The following is a 19,590-nucleotide window of genomic DNA, read 5'->3' as shown; positions in this document are numbered from 1 at the left end:
GGAGAGAACATTACCTCCCACCTTGGAAAGCAACATGGGCTAGTTCAAATTCTATCTAGTTAGCACTACGACAATGTACCCTGACTCTCCTGTGGTGACAAATTTCTGGTTATGATGAGTGTTTTTCCAGTGTCTTTACCTCTTCTTTGTTTCCATGTAGAATAAGTCAGAAATGCTTCATTTTTCAGAAAATGTATGTGAAAATACAGTGGAGGAAACTGCTTCCCTAAGATTGAGAAGTGTTTTCATACCTCCTTTCTCAAAAAGCACACACAATGTAAATCTATGCATTATTTGGTCCTGGGCTTTAATTTTATTTGTAACACTATTTCCCAGTTCTGTACTTATTCTTGTTCAAGGTGGAAGATCACATTTGTCATTTTATGATTAATTTTTCAAGTACTTTCAGTACCATCATTTTTCAGTAACAGCTTTAAGCCAATTTGTTTTTATAACAAGATTTAAAGGAATCCTCAGCACATCTTCCTTGTATTTGGCACAATACTATTTATTATAGTCAGCATTCTTCTGATTGTAAGTGACAGATCCCAACTGAAACTGATGTTAAAAAATAAAAGCAGAATTTGTTGTTTATTCAAATCTTAGAAAAGGCAGGATTGGTGTACCTCTTAAAGATAATTATAAGTGTGAATTCAAACCTTTGCAAGGCTCTATCCATTTTCTACCTGGGCTTTTCTCTGTGCCTTGACATAATACTCTTTAATTATAGCCAGTCTTATCTACATGAGGGTTTAGTGGTGGAAAATACACTCTTAGAAGCATAGAAACTTATAGTCACATATTTCCAGTATCAGACAAGAATGAAAGTTCTTCCTTGTTCCAATGAGAAAAATCCAAGGGAATATTTCTGATCAGTACATACCTGGACCAGTTACTATAGTAAAGGAGAAGGGCCCATTATCATTGGCCTTGTCCAGGACATTTATCCATCTGTTTCTATGGTTGAGACAAAAGATAGTGGTATAAAGGTACTGTTTGCCACACCCTGATAAAGCCATATGGTTGACATGAGTAAGTTCACCAAGATAAAAAGGTATGGAGGTAATGTCAGAAGAAGCAGGAGTATAAAAATAACGCCCCAGTATACCAACATGCTGAAGTTTTATTAATAATAAAAGTGAATAGATCTAGAGTAACACAGACCCTCATCATCTCTTGCCAGTGCAACTACAATCAACCTTACATCAGAGCATTTTTGTCAATCTAACTTCCCTCCTTCACACTAGGATTATTTTATATTATACCCATGTCAAAAATACTTAATGGCTTTCTGTTGCTTATGGATTAAAGTTCAAGTTACTAATCATGGAATTTATGATCCTTAACCATGTGGACTCTGTCCTTTTCAATTTCTGTCTCCTTCCTGCATCCTTACAAGGCATCAATTTTTTGAAAGATCAGATCTTGTCCCTTTGAACCTCCATCTAGATCTGTCCTATGTTATATTCCTATTTAATACTGAGCATAACTTGACATGGGCTCAAGTTATTCCTTTTTATCAATGTCTGAGTTTTGTATAAAGCAACTACTTAATTTTTCATTAACTGGAACTGAACTCAACACCCTATTGTCTAGTATACTGACCTGATTATTTCTTACCTCCAACCTAAACATTTTCCCCAGAAGAAACTAATCCAAATTTCCTAGGATAAAGGGAGGAAATGTGAATAAATAGAATTCCCTTCCCTCATCCAAGAATGTAACCTTGATTGGCCTTGATTACCTGGATACTCAAGATACAGAATGCTTCACTCTCACACAGATCATCTCTTGTGATGATGGACTCTTTCACAGTCCATAGTTAACTGATTCACAAAGCAAACTAGACAATTATGATTGGTTGTAATAATGATGACAGCTAACATTTATTGACGGTTCACTATGTGCTGGTACTGCTACATTATAAATAATACTAATACTAATACTGATACTAATACTAATACTATATATATTAACTCATTTTATCTTCAAAATAACTATAAACTGAATGATATTATGGTCACCACCTCACAGGTGAGAAAATTAAGGCAAACAAAGATGAAGTATTTTGCCCTGTGTCAGGCAGAGTCAGGACTGAAACTCAGGTAGCCTAGATTCAGATCCTATATGTAAGTCCGCTATTATACTGGCCCCTGTCCACATTCTCCATAATAGTAAAGTAGTAAAATCCTTTAAAATGGAAGCACAATTATACATTTGGCATTCTTTCCTCCGTGATGCCACATATTTATTTTAAGAATTTTGTATAGCTATTTAAATAGTGCACTACTTGGAATATGTGACTAGAAAATGATACATTATCCTTTTTACTATCAATTCTTTTCAAATGGAAAGGGTACTTTGAATTCAGGTCTCTTTTCTGTATACATAGGTTTCTGAGTAAAAACTGATCCTTTTTAAATTTATCTTGTTTCATTGTTGACCAAGGAAACTTAAACCTCAAGTCAGAAATGGCTCAATTAGGTTCTGTGCTATTTTGACAATTTGATACCTTATCTTTCACCAGAGTAGCACCTGTATTGCCACTTATACTTTTCTCTATAGTACTATCCATTCTCTAATACCTTTATGTGTTTACCATTTACTTTTCTACCAGAATGGCAGTTTTATATAGCAGGAACTTTGTTAAGTTTACTACTATGCCCTCAGTGCCAAGAGCAGCTCCTGTCACACAGTTGAGACTCCATTAATTCGTGTTGAATGAAAAGAATGAATGAAATATACTTCCTAACCTTTGAGGAATACTTAACTATGTTTTGATTTTGCATATATATTTTCCACCCTTTTCCTCCATCCACATTTTCCCCCCTTACACTGGAAAGTCCTAGACTTCTCCTAAGCTGTGTCAAAATCTTAGTAAGTTTTTAAAGGTTATTGACTTATGCTTTCTGTGGATAAGGCATCTGGGCAAAATCTCAACTTTTCTTGGACCCTGTAGTTCTTTATTTGCTATGGCATTTTTTTTGTTGTTGTTAACTTATAACCACTTTTTGATTCACTAAATCAATATTCATTAATTTTACTGTGTAGGCACTAAAGAAATATTGTTGTTCATGGAAAAACACTGTCTATATTCTTGAGCTACTGGAGGAGATAACAGTTATACTCATTTTCTTATTTTCCTTATTATATTCTTGAGATCAAGAACCATACATTCTTCTTGTTTCTTTAACATATATTTTTAAAAGACATCTTCTGACATAACAGAAATTCTATTCACACACACACACACACACACACACACACACACACACATCCACACAGTTTTTACTAGCTACATTATTGGATCTCACTCTTGAATATCTCTACAGTGTTTTTCATAGAACTGTGATTTGAATGGCTCTGGAGAAGGTCAGACAAGAAAAGCTAAGATAGCATTCTACTTTGACCAAAAAGTGTCAAAAGTAGTGTGTATGTCAAAAGTCACAGCCAGGTGGTATTTTCTATGTAGTTGGGACAGAAGATTGTCAGGAGTATTAGGGGTAAATTTGAGGTCATATGCCTGGTATGACTCAACCCTTTAGGAACTAAGCATTGTTAATTAAGATAGCTACCTATCTGATAAATAGTTGGGTGGGCCATATGTTCTGAATTGCTTAACACAAGACTTATTTTCACCTTTTGTCTTGGCACCGCAATTTCACCCTCATATTATCCCATTTTGTTTTACAAACACTATAGCTATCTTATTGGGTGGGGGGGTGGGGTGGTGGTTAGATACTAGAGAGATTATACAATTAGCTCGGGATCACCCAGGGCATAGAGGCAGAACACACAATTGAACTGAGTGTACTTAAACTCATAATCTCCCTTATTTCTTCCATATTATTAAAATATTAAATTTAAATGTTCCATATAATTAAAAGGTTTGAGTATATAGGCTAAACTAGCAAAAGAGTATATGGATTGATGTTTAGTATCCAAGAGTTCAAGATAAGCAAATATGCATGGTACTTAAGTAAAAAGAATTTCTGATACGGGTTTACAGTTCAAATTGGGGAAACCTGGAAATAGAAGAAAACAAATTCCAGATTAAAAAGAAACAAACAAAAAAATCATAATGGGATATGTATTAGGTGGTTATTTCTGTGCTCCATTGTAATATTCAAAATGTTTTAATGGATCTCAGTCTAGAAATTGTCTGCTCGAGTTAGACAATTGAATGCTTGCCGGGTATATATCACAACAAAGAGCAAGGTGTAATTTTACAGGTCTGGGCAATAACATTCAAGGGCTTGTCTTTTGAGGAGACTTTACTATTTTAAAACTCTGATACTTATCATGTGACAAAAGTAGTAATCATATGTGGCAAAAATCAGAGAGGGAAAAGGGAAACAACTACTAGCCAAGATCATTGTATGTCTGGCTAATTGCCCTCAACTCATACTTTGGGCTATCATTGTGACCTTGCTGTGCTACTAATCTTTCTCCTTTTATATGCTTCTCCTTGCCAGCTGTTTGCTCTAATATAAAGTAACTGGGTATTATGTACCCATGTACATTTTATCATTCCCTAATTTCTCTGCCATGTTTCACTTGATATACAATTTGTCTATCTCCCATTCACAAGAACATAGAAACCTATTATGTCTGTTACAAAAGTGTTTGCATCCCTAAAGACATATGGCATCCATCAGCAAGGTTGATGGGATAAACTAGAATTTCTTTAGAAGAGGTGACCTACAAAAACAGATAAGAGATCCATGACATCCTTTTTGGACACTCTAATTCTAATGAAGTTTACCTTACAAATCGCCATGTGTTCTCTCAAACTGAATTTAAAAAATATTATTGGAGCAACTTTCTTAATGCTCTGTGTATCACTGTATCTTTTTATAATATATTTGAGTTCCATTTTCTATCTCAAAGTAAAATAAAATCACATGTAAGATTTACCTTCTTTCATTCATCTTACAATTTTAGTCTTGTCATGAGCGATTCTAATGGGCTGATTTCCTCTTATACTTTCTTAGCATTCTAATAGGAAGGGGACTTTTTAGAGAAGCAAACATCATCAGATTGACAGGATATTCTTTAATAAATTAACCACTTATAAAATTAATCCAACTCAACCTGCATTAGCATGTATCACTATGCATTATATCAGTGCATGTGTCGTTAATTTCTTGTGATTGTTCAAAAAACCAATAATACAAAGCAAATACAATTCCAAATATTTGCAATGTAAAATAATCTCATTTAGAAAGATGAAGGATTTCATTAGGTTGATGAAAATGATGCTGTGGCTGCTGCTGATGGAAGACTGTTTCAATTACAGATAAAAACCATTGACAAATGAGAATTCATAAGATATAAATCAATTAAAGACAAGAATACTGACACACTTAGGTTTTAGGAGCTTTCAAAAGAGAGTGATTTGAATATGAAAGGATTGAAATGAATCTCTGAGAAAATGAAAAATATACTTGAATAGTTTTTATATAGATTGATCATTTGAGGGGAATGCTACAAATTAAACATAGGTGAAGGACATCATAGCTTGCTATAATTATTATTATTTTTTTTTTTGGTAGAAAAAATAACTTGTGAAAGCAAATCAATACTTGATTCAAGAGTCTGCTTAAGTGGTGCCTAGGTGGCTCAGTCAGTTAAGCATCCCACTCTTGGTTCTTCTCAGGTCATGATCTCCTTGTTCATGTGTTCAAGCCCTGCATGGGGCTCTGCTAGGGGTTTGCTCTCTCTGCCCCTCCCCTGCTTTCTTGCTTACTATCTCTCAAAATAAAGAAACACTTAAAAAAGAAAGAAAGAAAATGTATTGGTCTGCGAAATGCAAAAGTTAAAAAAAAAAAGAGTTGGCTTAAGATCACAGACTCTGGAACTAGACTGCTGGAGTTCCTCCGTACTTGCTTTTCATCTGTAAATTGGGAATAATTACAGCACTTTTCTCATTGGGTTGATATGGGGATTAATGGAGTTAATAAAAATAAAAGTCTTCAGAATAGTACCTGTCACACTGGAAGTTCATTGTGAGTGGTAGTTTTTTCTCTTGTTAAAAACTAGTGAGCTGTTGCAATTTTATCCTAAGTTTTACAATATAAAATAAAGTATGCATTTTCATAGTTTTCATATTTTTAGTTTCATCTTTCAGAAAAAAAGACCTAAATCACACTCTTTGTCCATAATATACCATGAAATTCTATTTTTAAGTCCGTTCCTTTCGAGGTCTTTATCTACTACTAATATTTTCAAATAACAGAAATCTCCCCTGTGTCATAAAAATGCACTCTATGTTTATCATCTGGTTATAATCAAAGTAATAATATAAATGGTCATTAGTAGTATATTAGTTATGCACCATTCTTCCTAAATATATTCATGTGTTTATGTTTCTCTAACTTTATTCACTTATCTGCAGAAAGTCCCTTTAATGGTCTTCAACACAGATGTGGTAGGTGTAACTGACAGAAAATTGTCAAGAAATCCTCTAAGTACAGAAAGGAGATTTGACAAAGTAGCATTATTCCAAAGAATTCTGATGTATAGAGGGCTTTCTGTCTACAACTTGTACACATGCTGGTTACACAGACATGCACAGGAGCACATGTCTGATGTACTGAATAAAAATTTCACATCTCTTTTTTTTGTGGTTAATTTAAAAATTAATTTAACTCTCTTAATTTTGATTCTGTGTTCAGTAAGTGTTACTCTAGCTGTATGAAAGGTAGTCCTTTCACATGATAGAGCACCTTCATTCGTCACATTTCACTCAACAAATTCATACCATGTTGCATTTATTTATTCATTCATTCATTCATTCATTCATTCCAGCTCTCACAATAGTGAAAAAAAGGAAATAGTGTATTAAGAATAAATGGACATATGTAAAAATAATCTAGGGAAAAAATAAACAGTCCTCTGTCAAGAAGTAGAAAGCATATGCATTACAAGGAAAGTAAAAACAGGTCAACTTAGCATCACCATTATCAGCAGGATACAGTGGAAATTGTATACTTAGCTCTTAAATTGATCACAAAAACGCAATGGACCTGTTTTAAAAATTGAAAGGAAATTTGAGAGGTTCAGTAATAATAGTTGCCAATGAAGTCTCTAAACAGGAGCCTAAGGTAGCAAACTGTGCATATTATTGCAATGTATTGATAATAAATGGAATTGAAAGCATGGGTTTATTTTGGTTTCAGGGAGGCAATCTATAGGACAACTTCAAGAGAGGCACTTGAAAAGATCTTCCTTTACTCCTGGGTGGAGTAAAAGAAATAATAAAGGAGAAGTGGAAATGGTTATTAGTTTATATACATATTTAAATGCTTATATATATTATGTGTGTACACACACACACACACACACACACATGCACACACACACACACCTATATTGAAGCCTGCATGCTTAAACACTTATAGGAATTGCAGACAACTTATTTCTAGTCAGGTCAGTGTAGAATAGTAGCCAACGTTGCCTCAACTCTTCTGAGCATCATTACTTGGAGGAAATCATGGAAAACCATAAGGCCAAACTCCCCTTTCTGTGTTCCAGGGAAGTTAAAGAAGGATCAGAGCAGACAAGGCCATATGTTGCATTCACAGCCCCTATTTCCTTTGCCACATCCAGGAGAGCTGGCATCTCCACCTGGAATTTTTAATACTGATAAAACTATCTGGTATACCATAACCACTGATGGTTGTTGAATGTGGTAGAAGGCATCCTAAACTACAATTTGTTCTAAAAAAATGAATCACATTTTAATTTATTCAACCTTAGCTCATAAACATGTATTTATTTTTAATACCTTAAAGTATTTGCTTAAAAGCTATAGCTTCTCAAAAGTTCCAGTTTCTTCATGACACTTCCTGGAGAAAGGCAGAAGTGCAGAAGCAGCCTTCAAAATTTCTGCAGCTTTGCTTATTGTTTTAAAAAGAATTATATGAAGAATGACACATACCCCTTTAGGAATCTAAAATAAATGATTTTGCATAATTAACAATTCATTTTCTTAAAGCTTAATAAAAGAGGGGCTGCTAAACAATTAATTACTCATGTTTAATTTATGACCAATTTATGCAAATGTTACTTGTAATTAGAAATGTATAAGATAAGTATGTACTTCAAATTCAAATGGGGGAAGATGAGCTACGTTATCTTGAGGCTAATTCCCAGAGGCTATTACATACCTTTTTCTTCTCCAGGGCTGTGTGGATGAAACTATTTCCTAGCATTGGAAGAGGTTTTTTACACACTCCTGTTATTACTGAGAAGTAGCTTAAGCAAAGAAAATCAGATTCATTCTATTTCAAGCGAGGAGAGATTTGTTCAGCCTCTGCCTCTCTAACTATGACTGATCATATGACTGTATTTCTTTGTATTTTCAGCATTATGTGGAGGAGATGTTAGAGGGCCTAGTGGAACAATATTATCACCTGGTTACCCGGAATTTTATCCAAATTCTCTGAATTGTACGTGGACTGTTGATGTAACTCATGGAAAAGGTAATTTGCCTCATGCAATGATAATTGGACTATCTTCTGAATTCTCATTGCATCTATTTTTATTTCATTGTCCTTTACAATGTCATTTTGCATGAGCAAAAACAGATCAGTACTAAAATATGCTAACACAAAATTCAATCTGAGTAACCGGAGCAGAGGATTATATTTACTTTTCCATAGTATTAAATACACTTATGTTTTTACCAGCAGGGTAATGTAAGAGATATTTATTTTCTTTTGGTATATTAAACTAATGTTATTGGGAATTTTCATGTCAACAAAATCTCCGCCATGATGGCTTTTGTCTCTCTCACGGTATTAAGAGGTTGATTTCAAAAGTTCCAAAGCAATAGGAAGATGATCTGAAGAGCTGAGCCAATTGTAAAGCAAACATGACATCTTTATATGCATTGTTTTCAACATGTTTATGATTGTTTATGATAATTATATTCGTCATATGAATTTACAACCATTCCAGAAATACTTGTATACCATTTTTCTGTTAGAGCTGCAGATATATCTCACATAACTGAATGGGAGTCTAAAACTGCACTGTTCGTATGATCGTTGTTAATAAATGTCTTTTGAACAAACAAATGAAAGGTTCTGTAGAACTAAATATGGTTCATTCAGGCAATACAACCAAACTTCTAAGCTTGCAGAAGTAATTAAGGCAACACCTTAGTGGGAAAATAGCGATCCTAATATATCAAAACAAAAATGGATTAAGATTATTTCCCTAAAGATCTCTATGTGCTAATCTTTTAAAAAAGGGTACATTTATTCATTCTAAAAACTGCTTTGGAGAAGTAGTTTTCCTTTTAGCTCTGTTGTTAAATTGTTCCTATTGATTTCTACTATTATTCTGTACTTACTGATTTTACTATAGAAAATCTTAAAAAAACAATCTCAGCAATGGAAAGATGCTATTACAGTTTTTAAAATTAAAGCTTATGTTTAATACATTTGAATTCACTGTGTTTTCACAAATGAAGTTTGCCTTTATTAAAATTATACATCATTTTATTGCGGGTGAGGATTATATTGGAATTATTATTATAATGAAATTAAAAATTATTGAGAAAAAAAGTTAAAATGAGTATTCTGGTACTGAACAGCAGGAACGAAGTAGAAGACTTTGTAAACTGTGGTTTTTGTTGTTCTCCATAATACGAGACTCTTTGCTGGAAGTTAACCGGAGCATCCTATTATTCCAGTGTGCAGTGGATTAATGGGGTTTAAAATAAGCTTCCTTGTATTATACAAGAAAATGGAAGGCTACATACTGCTTGCTATGTAAATAGAGGTTTAATTAACACTTAAGGTTTTGCGTCTTCACAGGTTGCAAGTGTTAATTAAATCTGTATTTACATGGCAAGAAATGCAGATTTAGATGCTTTCCTTTAAGAGCCAACAAAATTTGTTGGAAGTACAACTACTCCAAAGGGTAACCAAAGTTATATGAAGGATAATCTCTTAAAGTTGGGAAGAATTGTCAAGGTAATACAGTGTAACCTGTCACCTAGTATACCACTTTCTATAGCGTTCCAGAAAGATGATGAACTGGCCTGATATTGACACTTGTGTCGACAGGAAACTTCTTTCTTGGGAAAATTTGCTCAATTTTTGTACAATTCTAAATGTTTGAAAATTATTCTGCAACTGTTAGCCCTGTTCTGCCCTCTGGAGTTAGACAAATCAACCCAAACAACAACCTCATCCTTTCTCCACCCTAACTCTGCAACACACCAAGTCACTTGACTGTGCCCATGATGTTTTCATGTCTGCTGCCCCCATGATCATGAGATCATGATCAAGAAAACCTTTATCCCAGGGTCTTCTTCGCAGACCTCATTTCCTTCAATTTTTTATCACAAGATATTTTCATTGCCATTGCCATTCTAATCACCATTCTCTGGATGTCTTCCAGTTTACTGATATCCAGAGATATCAACATCCTTCCAAAATGTGTTTTTCCAGAAGAAAATACAATATGGCATTATTTAACTCCAGAAATGTTTTCCATTAATGAAGCCCGTCCATGTTTTTGTTAATTTTTTTGCTGTTATATCATAATACTCATTTAAAGCCCAAATCCTAAAATTGTATATTTGTACAGTTGATTTTTTTTCGATCTTCAGTGCAAGCCCTTTTTTTAAGAATTGATTTTATCAAGGATCAGTAGAATCTTGCAAACACCTTGTGAAGTCATGTAGGTGTTATTTGTATTTTATAGACAAGAATCTGAACTCACTAGACTAGGTTATTTATTATACACTCAAAGCCAAGGTGCCTGTGAAGGTTGGACAAAGAACTTGAATATACATCCTATGACTCCACATCAAGTGCTCTTTTTTCTGAAAGCACATTACCTCCCTACCTATATTTATATATTTCATTGTCATTTATGTGTCTTCATCACCACTCCCCATAATCCTGGTTTTTGTTTGTTTGTTTTTGTTTGTTTTGCTTATATCTCTTCCATTTGCTTAACCTTGAAATGACTCCTTAACCTTTATCCCGATTCAATAGCCCTAGTGGAGGGCAGTTGAGGCTTTTATGTTTACCCCACTTATATTTTATCATATTAGTCTTTATCCAGAGTTTTTGAGCTACAATGTCAATGAATAATATTAAAGAATGTTACTTATCATACTCTGGGTTTTGGGATTTTTTGATACATATTTAATGATTTTTTTTTTTTGGTTAACTTAAAAAAAAATACTTCAAGGGAAAGATGAATGTAGTAGTCATCCTTTATTTCACATAGTACCTTACCCCACAATAGGAGGGTTTTGTGTGGGTGTGTGTATAACTGTCAGTCTTTAACATCTATTTTAGACAATATCATTAAAAACTCACGTAAGACCGCAAGGCAATGCCACACCATACTTATCAGAATGGAACGAATGAGAAAAAAATGAACTATTGACAAAGATACAAAGCAACCAGATTTGGCAATGGAAATGTAAATTGACACAGCCACTTTTTAAAGCAGTATCTATTAGAGCTACTGTTGATGACCCAGTAATGGGGCATGACCCAGTATTTATTTCCACTCCTAGCTATGTCCCCAACAGAAACAGATCTTCTTCAGAAGGCATACTTGAATATTCACAACACCATTTGCGTTCATGCTAAAACACAAAGTACCTAAATGACCATCAAATGTTGAACAGATAAATGAATATGGTGTCTTCACAAAATTAAATGCTATACTATATATTACTGAAAATAAATAACTCACAACCACAGGCAAAAATAGAGATGGATCTCACATACCTCATGTTGAGTAAAACTCAGACCCAGAAGAGTATACGTTATATGAATCCATCATATAAACTACAAAACATTTATATAAGGCAGCAAAATTAGCCTATGCTACTAGAAGTTGAGTGAGTGGTTACTTTTGGCAAAGTGAAGTGATAGAAAAGTTTCACCAAAGAGGCTCTGCTGGTGGTAATGTTGTGTCTATTGATCTAGTTGTATTTGCAACAAATGAGTTTAGTTTGTGAGTTTCAGGGATCTGAACAATTATATGTGTAATTTTCAGTATGTTATACACACAGGTTGAAGTGTGTGAAAAATAGTCATTATATTCATTCAGCAGTTTCTCCCTATGCCTGCTATATATTTGTCTTCTAGAGTTAAGCATCTTCGGAAGTTGTGTGTTGTATCACTAAGCACTGTTTTTGTGTTGTTTGAGGAGATTGCAGAAGGAATTGAAGGAGTCATGTAAAGTATTTGCCAGAAAGCTGCACTTCTATATCAATAAAGCATATGAATTTTCCTTGATATTTTCAGAAAACTCAGGTGATTTCTTTTCAGGCATTGATTTTTAAATTTTATTTCCAAGCAGTTTCCAAAACATGACTCACTACATGTCTTATAAGAAAGCTAAAGGGAAAAAAAAATATTTTATTAGATGATACATTTGGAATATTTTATAGCAGTGATTTTCATTTTCAGAGAATTTAATTACAAGGCAAGTCCTGGTTTTAGTTAGTTTGGTAACTTCCTGTGTTTTACCGATATACTTTGTGAGTCTAATTTTCCTGTTTCTTAATAGGTGTGCAGTTCAATTTTCACACCTTCCATTTGGAAGACCATCACGACTATTTACTGATCACAGAGAATGGTAGTTTTACCCAACCACTGGCACGCCTTACTGGTTCAGAACTTCCTTCAACAATCAATGCTGGTCTCTATGGAAATTTCAGAGCTCAATTGCGCTTCATTTCAGATTTTTCAATATCATATGAAGGATTCAATATTACATTCTCTGGTAAGAAAATAGACCAATTAAAAAAGCTTTTGTAACAAAGTCAGTTTTTTTAAAGTATGCGCAGGGCGCCTGGGTGGCGCAGTCGGTTAAGCGTCCGACTTCAGCCAGGTCACGATCTCGCGGTCCGTGAGTTCGAGCCCCGCGTCAGGCTCTGGGCTGATGGCTCGGAGCCTGGAGCCTGTTTCCGATTCTGTGTCTCCCTCTCTCTCTGCCCCTCCCCCGTTCATGCTCTGTCTCTCTCTGTCCCAAAAATAAATAAAAAACGTTGAAAAAAAAAATTAAAGTATGCGCATAATTTAGGTATGGCAAGACAGAGAGGGAAAAATGACAGACAAGATGGAGCAGGGGGAAACAAATCTCTATCAATAAATTTTAAGGGAAGTTTGAAATACTTTGAAGATTGTCTATAGTAGTACATTTAAGAGAACCTTTAAACAAAAGCTAAATAAATAAATGAATGAATTGCTAGAAACTCTAAGTAGATTAATTACATTTCTTTAACTTGCATTCCTACAAAATTCTAACAGAGGGCAAAAGTAGCTAAAATGCTTAGTGAACTTAAAATGGAAATCCAAATATATATTTTAGTTAGACTCAAATGAATATGAATTAAACCAGTGATATTCTATTTTTTATGTGTCTTAGAAAAGGCATGGTTTACAGGCCAAGATTAAGGTAAACTCAATTTAATGATTTGGAAACAGATGATCTAGAAAAAATTAATGTGGGGGCGCCTGGGTGGCGCAGTCGGTTAAGCGGCCGACTTCAGCCAGGTCACGATCTTGCCTCTGTGAGTTCGAGCCCCGCGTCGGGCTCTGTGCTGACAGCTCGGAGCCTGGAGCCTGTTTCCAATTCTGTGTCTCCCTCTCTCTCTGCCCCTCCCCCGTTCATGCTCTGTGTCTCTCTGTCCCAAAAATAAAAAACATTGAAAAAAAAAATTTAAAAAAAAAAAAAAAAGAAAAAATTAATGTGGTTATCCCTCTATTCTAGAATAACCTCATCTAGAGACAACATTATAATTTGGAATCCAGGAAAAAAATTTGTACAACCAAAGTGAATAAAAAGTTTTGTATCAGTTAGAGTTCCACTTTCTAGTGAATGGAATAATGAGGCGAGTAGTTATTTCTGAATACAGAGATATTAATAAGTAAATCTTATGTCCACTTGCTAAAATTAAAATTGTAATATTATAATTATATATATATTTATTATATAATGTATATACATAAAATCACACAAATGCTAACCTTGTTTTCAGTTCTTACTCTAGTATTTGCATGGAAATACTTCTAAAATAATTAAGGTATTCTGTAATGAATTGTATATGAGCATAATCAATTTTAACCTAGAGTGTTAAAAGTATATCCAAATACATTTTTTAAACAATAGAATAATACATCAACATGGAATAATCCCTTTTGTTCTCCATTGAAATTACAAGGTAAGTGCATGCCCTGGGAATATTTTTAGATAAGCTACTTCTTCTTAGAATGGTATATAAATTATAATATTGTTGTTTAATCAACTGTACTCTGTTATACCTTGAAGAGTGTTCAGCTGTTCATTTTCATGATGTTCATTCATTGCTGGCGGAAATTGTCTTATATAAATCTATAATGTAACAATTTTCAGCATGTGGGCATTTCAGTCTTACATAAACCATTGCCTTTTGAAGCCCTGTGTTTTTCAGAATATGGATTAATAGAACTCTTTGTAGAGGAGAGGCGAAGAGCCTTTGTCATTTAGATTAAAACCATTAAGTAAAATGCATTTCAAAAGTGCAAATGATCTCATCCAAAATGTTATTTTGTGTTTGAAAATATGCATCTCTTATGCTATTATTATAAGTCAAAATCAGTGAAATGGAAATGTTTCTAACGCAGAGAAAAGAATAGGAGATAAATAGCTACATTTTCAATTTATCACTCGGAAGGTGACATTTTTCTCATTTATATTGAATTTCACACATAAAAGTATTTATTAAGCTATTAGATCTTTCACAAAAGAAGAAAAGTATGTGTGTCATTAGCATGCTTCACTTATTAAATGTCTGACTAAGCCCGGGAGCATCCAGTTTGCAAACAACAGCGATATTTCCTTAAAAGTGAATACTATCATTTTCTTCGTCCTTCTCTCCATCTAATTTACAGAATATAACCTCGAACCTTGTGAAGATCCTGGAATTCCTCAATATGGTAACCGAATCGGGTTCAGCTTTGGGGTTGGTGACACTTTGACCTTCTCATGCTCATCAGGTTACCGCCTGGAAGGGACGTCAGAGATCATCTGTCTTGGTGGTGGCCGACGGGTGTGGAGTGCACCTCTGCCAAGGTGTGTGGGTACGTGGTCAGCTGCTTTCATTTGCTTGTATGTGAGTCACTGTCCATGGAGTTGCATGGTTATACACCCTTTGTTCTTTTATGATCTGCTGAATTTCTTCATTTATTTCATATCGGTTATTTCTATTTGTTTTTCCACTTGGCAATCTGGTGTACCTCAGTTAACTTCTCAACTGCTCCATTTAAGCGACCATGCTTCTAAATTTGTTTTCAGATGAAGGGGAAAAGGAATCAATAGATATATAAATAGATGATTGATAGATAGCTGATAGAAGAGGATAGATGAGAGAAAGATAATCGTATTTTGAGAACTTACAGAACATTTCATTCTTATATTCTATTGAGAGATGATTTCCCATGGCTTACAACTGAAGTTATGGCGATATTTTGTAATTTAGGATTCACATTCATGAAAGATGATTGTGAAAGAAAATATGGCAAATAAATAATAGATAATTTGAGGGCTATCAAGGCATGTATTGACTCAATATGTACAATCTATATAATTATTCTATTATGATCAATGAATTAAGCTGGCAATTCATTTTATATTGTGAAATAAAGCATAACAATAGTTACGGTATTGCAGTTTGGAGCCACCACCCACACCAACCTTTGAAAATTAATATTTTAACTGATGAAAAGAAAAAAAAAGATTTTTCCATAGGTAAAATGAAGGACTTCTTTTTTTAAATGTTTTGTTTATTTTTGAGACAGAGACACAGCATGAGTGGGGGAGGGGCAGAGAGAGACAGAGACAGAATCCAGAAAAGGCTCCAGGCTCTGAGCTGTCAGCGCAGAGCCCAATGAGGGGCTGGAACCCACAAACCGTGAGATCATGACCTGAGCTGAAGTTGGATGCTTAACAAACTGAGCCACCTGGGCGCCCCTGAAGGACTTTTGATTAAGACTTAAGTCATTTCCTATTTAAAGTAGGAAAGAAGGAGGCAAAAATTTCTTCAGGTCATTAGCCATTCTCTAGTTGTCAGTATTTGCTTTGATGACAGAACTAGATACAAATGGTCATTTTATAATTATTTTATAAAGCTTTTGAAACTCTCAAAAGCATTTAATTTGAATTTACTTTAATTGTAAATGTAATTGTGGGTCGCAGATCGGTATAAGTTAGAATATGCTACCACTTCAGGCAAAGTGTTAGAGTTTTGATCTATGGTTCAAGACCTTGTCTTTTCTATGCAAGCAAAACACCCCAAAGATGAAAAACAGAATGAACAAGATGCCCTCTATGAGTTACTCAATATATTATCGAGTACACAAAATGTGGGAGTTCCTGTGGGTCCCCAAATCGAGTAAGAAAAATATGATCTTCCAGGTTAATGTGGGTCTGAAGGCTTTTATAGTGATGAGATTGTTTTCACAGCCTCTGTGGGTTATATAACGGACAAGATGATATATAACAGATGAAAAAATTTTTTAAATCCTAGGCTTTTATAGAAATAGCACAAACAACCACAGAGGCTTGAAGTTGGGAGGCGATGAGCACATTCTCAGAGAATCTTTTCAGAAAGCTATGTACCGTGCAATCTTTCTGGTTTCATTTGTTTTGTTGTTATTTTTTTTTTTCCTGCTATTGCCAGATTTGGAATTCCCCTCTTTACCTGAATTTCCCCCATTTTAATTTTTTGGCTGATGTGCATATTTTCAAAGGGCACTTAATGAGAACCTTGGGAATAGTTCAAGTGAGGTCTTTTGAGTGTGTGGGTTTAGATGGCGGTCATTTGATATTGGATTAATTCTTTTTTTTTTTTTTTATAAAAGGTAAAAGATTTCTTCTGGGTTAATTCACTCCTCTAAACTTCATTTTTTTTTTTTCATCTGTAAAATGGTTACAACAGTGGTACCTAGTTCATTGTTATGAGTTAGTTATGAGGATTAAGAGATTAGCCATGCCAGTCAGACACCTAATATAATCCCAGGAAAATAGGAAGGATTCAGAATTTAGATGTTATTATAACACTTACTGTATTGAGTATACTCTGCTATCTATCCAGCCTATCAATCTAGTTTATAAAACCGATTATAGTAGGGAAGAAATCCCATTTTATAAAACGCTAACATTTATGTGGGTCTATTAGGCTCTTTCATATATAGTTATCTCATTTAATCCTTACTCAAATCCTGCTATTATTATCCTCCCTCCCACCGCCATTTTTCATCAGAGTAATCTTAGCCTTAGAGATTTTAAATAACTTGCCCAAGATCCTCAAGTTCGTAAGTGGCAGATGTAAGGATTTGTATGAAGTTTTTCATATTCTAAAATCCAGCTTTTTCTCACTAGGCGGTTTTATCTCAAAAGGGTCCAGGCAAAGGTGAATCTTGAAGGACTCCTTAAGGACTCTAAGGCAGAGTTAATATTTTCTCTCAAAGTATCAAATACATACCAGGCAGGCTGTTACACAGGTTAAGACATTGTTTGTGTGTATATTTTTAAGGTTTAGTTCATATTTACAATAAACTTTAATAAATGGAGTTATGAAAATCTGACTTTGCAAAAAAATAACTTTAAGTTAGTTTTTGTTTTATTAAAGTATTTCTTTGAGACTAGGTTTATTTGCGCCTAAATCTTTAATGGGAAGGATGAATAAAATCAACCTGTGGACAAATTTAGAAAGCAAATTATTGCCATGGGAATTTCCCCCCCACTTTCAAATAAGCTGTGCTTGCTTTTAAGCTTATTGAAATTTACAGTTAAGCCTATTGACTTTAATAAATTCCACTGTAGGTATACATTTAAGTTACAAGATGGGGAGAAATATTCCTTCAAATTAAATGACTTTTAAAAACTTTACTTCTCCAGTTTTCTTTTAACTTTTCTTCACTACTCTGCCTGTGCTTTAAAAGAAATGTGTTCCTTTTTGTATTTCTGGTTCCATGTATGCATATGTATATATTTCGTATTTTGTTATCTTTTCAAAGTTCACAGTCTTTCGTCACATAAAATGCAAATTATTTGTAAGTATTCATATGAACAGACCCAATTTTACCAATTCTCATTTATTTGGACAGTTTTTGTTTCTTTTTAGATTTTTTGTACTTTTCATTTTATCTCTCATGCCAATTCTCTAGTCCATACTTGCTTAAAAACTGTTGTTTAGTCCTTAGCATTATCAACCTCATAGAAAGCCTATGTTATAGATAGTGGCCAAATTATAAATAGATTGTATTCCAAAACTTTGCTTCTGTTTCAGTTTTTTGGAATCTAAATGGTCTTTCCCTGGCACAAGGTTGCAAATGATGGATACATTCCCAGAACAAACCATAGATAAGGTTTCAAATGTTACATCAAATGGAAAGCTAATACTAACATTTACTAAAATGATTTATATATATGTGTGTATATATATATGTGTATATATATATATATATATACACATATATATATATATATATATATATTTCTTATATAAGTTATGTAAGAAGGGGTCTGACTTTTTGGACAGTAAAGCAACTGATATTCAAAACTAATTACAGAAACTTGGTATATGTTTAATTTTGATTCTTTGTTTAGTGTATTAATTGCTTGGTGTCTTTCAGTTTCTATTGGTAGGGCTTAGTAAAAATTACCTTAGTTGTGGATGTTAGACAAGTAATAAATAACATTTTCACTTAACTAGTTTTTCTGAGTAACGTCTGTATTTATGTTTTAAGGTGATATTGTAACCATTAAAATATAATAACACCATAATATGGTCTTCACAATCTATAAAGGATTATATCATGTAGCGTCTCATTCCAAAAATCCATCAATGCCGTGAAAGTAGATTTAATGTACCTGTTTTATTATGAAGATACAATGTGTATAAAAAACACAAACTTACAGTCCGAGCCATGGCTGTCAGAATGTTCTGAGTCCCAGGCTTGCACGCAGTTCAGAGTAGCACACTGCTGTCTTTGACTGGAGGTTTCAATAAAGTTGGGAGGAAATCTGCTCTTAATTATAGTGGATACATGGCTTTGGAGAACTCGTTACGTTGTCTTCTATTTTAATCAGAGGAAGCTTCTTTGACCACGACCCATTTATCAGGGATTACTTACGTGCAGGGGAATTTGTAGAGGCAAGAGAAGAATCTTCATAGAAATTGAGAGCATTAAAGTGCAGAAGCAGGGATTTTTCTCCCTAAGAAGTGGTCCCCATTACCAGCACATAGTTAATATTTACACTCCAGCCTTTCCTAAGCTGTGTAACCTTTGGGAAGCTGTTCAGATCTCTTTCCTGCCAAGTTTTCTCAGATGTAAAAGGTGGAGAATCCCATCTATGGTGCAAGACAGCATATAGCTGTAAGCAATAAAAGACATGTAAGTAACCTAACACTTCAACACATGACCCTTGCTCAACCAACCTGTTTCTTCTTCTTGCACCTGCAACTCTTGATTTTTACGAACCAGCAGGAGAGAAAAGAGAAGAAAAGGAGATGAAAAAGTTTAATGTGCTATCAGAAGCTAGGTATTTCACACATAC

General features: G+C 34.1%; 1 protein-coding gene across 6 annotated transcripts in view; it reads left to right on the top strand.

Annotated features, from left to right (window-relative positions):
• CSMD3 (CUB and Sushi multiple domains 3) overlaps positions 1 to 19,590 on the top strand; it is a 1,263,431-nt gene that overhangs the window by 856,635 nt on the left and 387,206 nt on the right. For all 6 annotated transcript variants that reach the window (XM_058698868.1, XM_058698869.1, XM_058698867.1 and 3 more), the window contains 3 exons: positions 8,370 to 8,486; positions 12,556 to 12,771; positions 14,922 to 15,110. In XM_058698868.1, the coding sequence (XP_058554851.1) occupies positions 8,370 to 8,486; positions 12,556 to 12,771; positions 14,922 to 15,110 (522 nt within the window). The remainder of the gene's footprint in view (positions 1 to 8,369; positions 8,487 to 12,555; positions 12,772 to 14,921; positions 15,111 to 19,590) is intronic.

The sequence above is a fragment of the Neofelis nebulosa genome, chromosome 14, assembly GCF_028018385.1.
Source record: "Neofelis nebulosa isolate mNeoNeb1 chromosome 14, mNeoNeb1.pri, whole genome shotgun sequence".
In the NCBI taxonomy this organism is placed as follows: Eukaryota; Metazoa; Chordata; class Mammalia; order Carnivora; family Felidae; genus Neofelis; species Neofelis nebulosa.
Note: the sequence above shows the minus strand (reverse complement) of the source record. Positions and strands in the feature narration are given on the sequence as shown.